Source organism: Ovis aries, chromosome 5, assembly GCF_016772045.2.
Source record: "Ovis aries strain OAR_USU_Benz2616 breed Rambouillet chromosome 5, ARS-UI_Ramb_v3.0, whole genome shotgun sequence".
Classification (NCBI taxonomy): Eukaryota; Metazoa; Chordata; class Mammalia; order Artiodactyla; family Bovidae; genus Ovis; species Ovis aries.
Genome location: NC_056058.1, coordinates 97,709,622 through 97,715,621, shown reverse-complemented (window position 1 = coordinate 97,715,621; position 6,000 = coordinate 97,709,622). Strand labels below are relative to the sequence as shown.

At 51.5% G+C, this 6,000-nt stretch overlaps 1 protein-coding gene across 2 annotated transcripts in view; it reads left to right on the top strand.

Moving 5' to 3' along the window:
• The first annotated feature begins 1,141 nt into the window (after positions 1-1,141).
• ST8SIA4 (ST8 alpha-N-acetyl-neuraminide alpha-2,8-sialyltransferase 4) overlaps positions 1,142-6,000 on the top strand; it is a 106,529-nt gene continuing 101,670 nt past the window's right edge. For both annotated transcript variants that reach the window (XM_004009095.5, XM_042250791.1), the window contains exon 1: positions 1,142-1,574. In XM_004009095.5, coding sequence (XP_004009144.1) covers positions 1,462-1,574 — 113 coding nt within the window. In that variant the 5' untranslated portion in view covers positions 1,142-1,461. The remainder of the gene's footprint in view (positions 1,575-6,000) is intronic.

The window sequence follows — 6,000 nt, the reverse complement described above, 5'->3', positions numbered from 1 at the left end:
CGCAAGCTTCTCTCTGGCTGAGGCTAGGGGACCCAAGAGTTGGAGAGGGACTCTAACTAAGACTAGGAAAGAAAAAGTGCTCCCGCCACCAATACAGTAGAAGTCAAACAAACAAACAGTGGAGGGAAAGAGAGGGTGAGAATTAGGCTGAATACAATTTACTACGACTTTGAGAGAAAAGCTTGCTGTTTTTCCTTTTCCCCCTTCTTCCTCCCTCCCTTCCTTCATTTCTCCTCTCCTCCCTTCTTTCTTCTGGGTGTGTGCATGTGTGTATGCGTGTATGGTTGTGTGTGTGTGTAAGTCTACCTGCGTTTTAAAAAGGAGATTCTGCTTTTCTCAGACTCTGAAAGTTAAAGTGGGATTGGAGTTTCCTTGACTTCTGCGTGAGGAGTTTTCAAATGGCAGCGATCGACCCTCCTAAATATCCATCAAGTCCCCGATGACACCTCTGCCATCTCACTGGTTCCTTGCCAGATTCTGAGCTGGGCTGGTCATCCACCACCCACCCGGAGTGGGAGATCCGCTCTTGCGCGCGTGTTTTTCCTTTCGGGATGGAGCGGCGCCCAGCACATCAAACGTCCTCCAAACCCCTCCTCCTCCCGCCCCCCATTCACTCCCCTCTGGAGGCCCTGCGTTTGGCCTGTGTGCGCGCGCGAGGGTGTATATTTAGCAAAGACGCCTGGAAGCGGCTACCCCTCTTGCTAGCCACCCTCAGCTCTCAGATCGCGTCTCCGATCTGTGTCCCCAGCCGCGGGGTCTTCTCCACGCGGAAGCGGAGAAGACTATCTATGTGCGCCCTGGTCCCCAGATCGAGCTCAAGCTTTACTGTCCCGAGAGGACGAGCTGACATTTTCCTCGGGCGCCGCTCTCTTCCCACGGTGTGCGAGCACTGGTGCGTGCGTATGAGTGTGTGTGTGTGTGTGTGTGTGTGTGAGCGCGATTGTGTATGTACAAGACTGAGCTCGCGAGCTTCCTCTCTACGCACCGCGCAGGCAATGCCGGCGACGTTACTCTGCAAGCAGCAGCCGGAGACCGAAGGCAACAGCAGCCTCCGCCCCCTCGGCGCCGTGATTGGCTGGCTTTGCTCATCATTTCCATGCTAGCAAAAAGGGAAGGGCCAGTGACGCCCCCGAACCCCGCTGCAGAAGCGGCCGCCACCTCCAATGCACAAGGTGTCTCTCCTGCAAAGGAACCGAAGCCCCAGGGAGGAGGCGCTGGACCGACCCGGGCCGAGCTGGAGGGAACCGCGAGAGAGAGCGCCCCGCGCAGCGCTCGGGTACCAGCCGGAGCTCGGCCGCAGAGGACCCTCGAGACCAGCTGGGGAGATTCCGGCTCCACGGTCTCCTCGGCTTTTACAGATCTTGCCCCCACGCCCCGCGACTACCTCTCCCCCGAACGGAATCTTTCTATGAAGAGGAGGTGAGGGAGCTGGGGCCACCAGGAGTTTCCCGGGCACCCAAGATGCGCTCCATCAGGAAGCGGTGGACGATCTGCACCATCAGTCTGCTCCTGATCTTTTATAAGACAAAAGAGATGGCACGGACCGAGGAGCACCAGGAGACGCAACTCATCGGGTAAATGCAAAGCTTCATTCTAGGATCTGACAAAAAGTCCAGCCGCGAATGAGATGTGAATAGAAGCGGTCGAGTGAGCGTTGGGGTCGTGTTAGCGGTGGGGTCCGCCTGTGAGCGCTTAGTCTCGTGAAGTAAATAACAAAGGATGTTGTTGAGGTGTGTGATTTCTCCACGGCGGGTTCTCAGTAGGAGTTCAACTTGCCCTGCGCGGTGATAGTGACAGCTGCCTTGCTGCCGGGGCTCGCAAGCCAAAGAAGTCCCCGCAGAGTGTCAACAAAGAACGGGCACCCTTGCCCTTTTTAGTCCCAGGGCAGAACTCGGTCCACATGTCTTTACTGCCCTTCCTTCCTTCTCTGTGCTAGCTCTAAAGGGAGGTACCAGCAGAAACTGGCTTCCTGAAAGGCTGAAGTTAAAGCCCAGAAAGTAGGAAATGCGTCTCCTCTTTACAATTGTGTGTTGGTTTTTGTTGTTGTTGTTGTTGTTTGGCGTCGAGTAGATCTGTGTATCATCATTTGAGTTAGAAACTCCAGGTCAACCAGTGATACTTGCTTCTTTGCTGTCCGTGGGTCAAATGCATGGGCGTCATGGTTACAGTTTTGGAAACTGGGTTCTACTTCACACAGACTAGATTTCTGCTTTTTCTTTAGTTTGTCTAGATGAGTTCAGAATCTTCCTCCACCCTAGTCAGTTCTCTAAATATCACACTTCCTTCCTCCCTCTCCCCAGCCTCTGTGACTTTGAAGTTTACCCAGGAGGTGGTTGCAACTTTGTGTTGCTTACATAGCTTGGAAACGTTCTTTTTTTTTTTTTTTCTGAGGATGTGACCCCTGGTTGTCAACTCTGCTCGAAGTCCTGTTTCGGAAATCCTGCCTCATCCGGAGGTGTCTGCTGTCGCTATCGGAAACTCCAAACTGGCAGAGATGCCAGCCTGGTTTTTCTTTTCCCTAAAGATGAGGACGAAGATAGAACCCTTGCACGCTGGGGCGGGGAGGCGGGGGCACAGGACAGCTAAAACGTGTGTACACGCGCGCGCGCACTCACACACACACACACACACACACACACACACTAAACTTAACGCACTCCATTTCTTAATATTTCTGCTCTTCCCTAAGTAATGAGAATTTAAGTGAACAAAAAGCCGGCTTATCTGTACAGAAGACGCTGTTCTTTGATAGAAAATTAACACAGAAGTACAGTCGAAGGGGACTGGAAGAGAAAGAAAAAGCCAAAGAGGCATGTGCGGGATGGTCGTTATGCCTCAATAAATCTCCAAATGGGCTATTCGGGGAGGGGGGGTCCCCGAACTGTGTGAGGTCCTTAACACTGGGAAGGGGTGGCTTGAACCTTCAGCCTGGCTCGATTGTCAGAGAAGGACTCGGGGGAGAGGGGGCGGGGGTGAATGGGTGGGCATCCCTGGGTAGACCTGGGGCTTTGCTGACGGACAAAAGGGTCTTTCGGGAGGTGGTGAACCGGCGCCCGAGGGGGAGAGGCTGAGGCTGGGCTTGGGGGTGGGGGGTCGAGGCTCTCGGTGATCTTCCGGGTTCGGTGGGCTTCGCAGACGCGCCTTGAGCCCAGACAAAGCGGCCGCGTCCTCGGCCAGGACTCCGAGGGTCGGGGCCTCGGCGGCGGGCCACCCTGCGGGGCGTGAGCGGGAGGAACGGGTGGGGGGGCACCCCGGGGGGCCCCCTCCCCAGGCCTCCGTAACCGGCCGGCAGGAAGGCGGGGCGCACCCCGAGTCTTGGGATGCTCCCCCTTTCCTGGGCGACATGCCTCCTGTGGCCTCTGCCGGCCGGTGGGCGCAGCCCAGGGCGCCCGGGAGAAGGAGGAAGGGGAGGGGAGTGAAGGCGGGGGGCGAGCAGGCGTCGGCCTGGGCTAGAGGGTCGGGCCAGCCCCGCGGGGCTTCTCTCGCACCTTCTCCGGGCCGAGCCCGCCCCTCCGAGGATGCGCGGGGCTGGCGCATCCGGCAGGAAGAGGCTTGCGCGCGGAACGGGGGTTCTCCGGGCGCCCCTCCACGAGAGAGCTGCCCGCCCGGGTGGAGGAACCAGCCTCTATTGCAAGAATCAGGCCCCCTTTACAAATAAAACAATAACTTTTACTGCTCCAGTCGGCCCCCGCGCGCCTCCTCCCTAATTAAAACCCGCAATCACGGCCACGCGGGGCGGCGCGCGCCGCGCCTCGCTGAAACCTGGGAGTTGGCGCTGCTCGGGGTTCGGGGTGGGGGGTCGCACCCGGAGGACAGCTGTTCCCCCCCAGCCCACCCTCGCCCCAGCGCTTTCCCCTCGGCTGCAACATGCCCCTGAAAAGCTGGGGATAGCAGCTGATTATTTCAACTCCCCCGAGTAGTGCTCCTGGTGGCGGGGTTGACTCATCCCAAACAACGGTTCTTCTCATTGACTCTCTTTCTACCCAAGCCACGTGGAGGGGCTGGTTTCTTTGGAGATGAGTAACCCAGCGCGGCGGTTTGGCCGCCTGAACCCAAGCCCGTTCATCGCCCGAGAGGTAAACAGGAGTCTGACCTTTGGGGGCGCCGCTGCGTCTCTTGTGAGCGGGCGTAGATTCGGTGAAGGGCAATTCCATAGTCCTTGGATCTTAGGACATCCTTCTGGATTCGGATTCAGCGTCCCTGCCTCCAGCTGGCAGCAGACCGGGAGTTACTTTCTTTATTCCACCTGCCTGCCTTTTAACACTGGAGGTCCTACCTAGAGTCGGCGTGACCTGGTTCTTCTTATATCCAGGATCGAGCAGTCATTCCACACAGAAGGAAAAGCAGGAAACAGCCTCTCAGCTTCCCACACCATGCAACCACATTCACACATCTCCAGAGGAATTCCAGCAGCATGGAATCATTCCATAAGCAAGGATTGAAGGATAGGTCGAGTAATTATTGGATGTTCAGAATTGTTTCTTTCAAAGCTAGCCTATTAATTGCCTGATCTGTTGGCTAGTTAATAAAGTTTAACTGAAAGGGCACTTAGGGATATAAAGGGCTCTGTTCTTAACTGATATTTTTACTTAATGAGGGAAAATGGCATTTGCTGTCAGTTGGCATATTCTTTTACTGACTGTGTTCTTTGGATATAACTAGAAATATGCTAACTTAAAGATCCTACAGATAAAATTATGTGGGTGTACTCATTTAATGAAGTAATGCATTTGGGAAAGTAACAAACTTTAATACCAAATAGACATTTGCTTTGTTACTCCTTAAAACTTGCCACATACGTTTTTAATGGTGGACTTTAAATGGCAGTTTAACTTACTTATTATCTAGAGATCTCTTTTTCACTTGACTGTGCACTTTAGGTTGTCTCACTAGATTATCTCCAGTATTAGTTCTGAACCTTAGGATTGACAATGGAGATAAGCATTCATACTTAAGAGTGTTTTAGCGTTGTCAGCAGTGTTCATTCCAGTTTGTTCTAGAGTAGAACACCCTCTGGTAACTCAGGAAACCAGAATCTGCATGTTACTTCATATGTTATATTTGGAATTCTACTAAAAGCCATATGCTGTAAGTTAAGTTAGCACATTTCATTGTCTTTCAGTTGTTTTACACTTAGGTTATGAAAACACAAAACTGCCTGCTATTTCTGTTGAGGATTAGTTTGATGCAAGTTCTTTTTGTGTAAATAACTTACATTTTCATTTTAAATAGGAAGTTTAACCTAAGAGAACAGATCCCAAAGCCAAATCAAGAAGAGTTTACAATGAGGTGAATACAGGGCTTTTGGGTACCTAATTTCATGAAACTGAATTAATCCTATGTATTAGGTACTGCAGAATTAATAGAATAAATTATAGCGATGCCTGGCAGCTCATATTTCAAAGAGAAAAACATTTATAAAGTCTAGTAACATAACTACTAACTTTATCCCTGGTATTACACGGATGGCCATCTAAGTGGGTGTTTTAGCTGCATATAAGCAGGAATACTTTATATGTTGCTTTATTTCTTTTATATGGTGTGTAATTATCCCTTTAGAAGTACATGTTGAACCTTCCTGTATATAGCCCATGCAAGAAATGTTTTCAGTGCAGCTGTTTGGATCTGGGATGAGAAGCTAGGAGGGGGTGGCAACATCCTTCATGCCTTGCATTCACAGGAAGGAAAAGGCTTGTCCAAGACCAAGTACTACCAAGGTCACAAGTGAAGAACCCCCTGGGACTCATTTAACTTTATACAAAGAAGTTTGCTCCAGAGCCTCAGATTGCTGGAAGCCTGGCCTTCTCACACATGAGTTCCACTGACTTCAAGGAGAAGTGTGACTGGTTGTAGATACTTTCATTCAAAATACTTTCCAGAAGTAAAAGTCTGAAGTTTGGCTGATCACCAGTTTACTGAAAACAAAACAATTCAAAGGGCAGAGTAATGTGGCAGCATTTCGTTAATATATTAATAAAACTGATTTAAACTTTTAAAGCA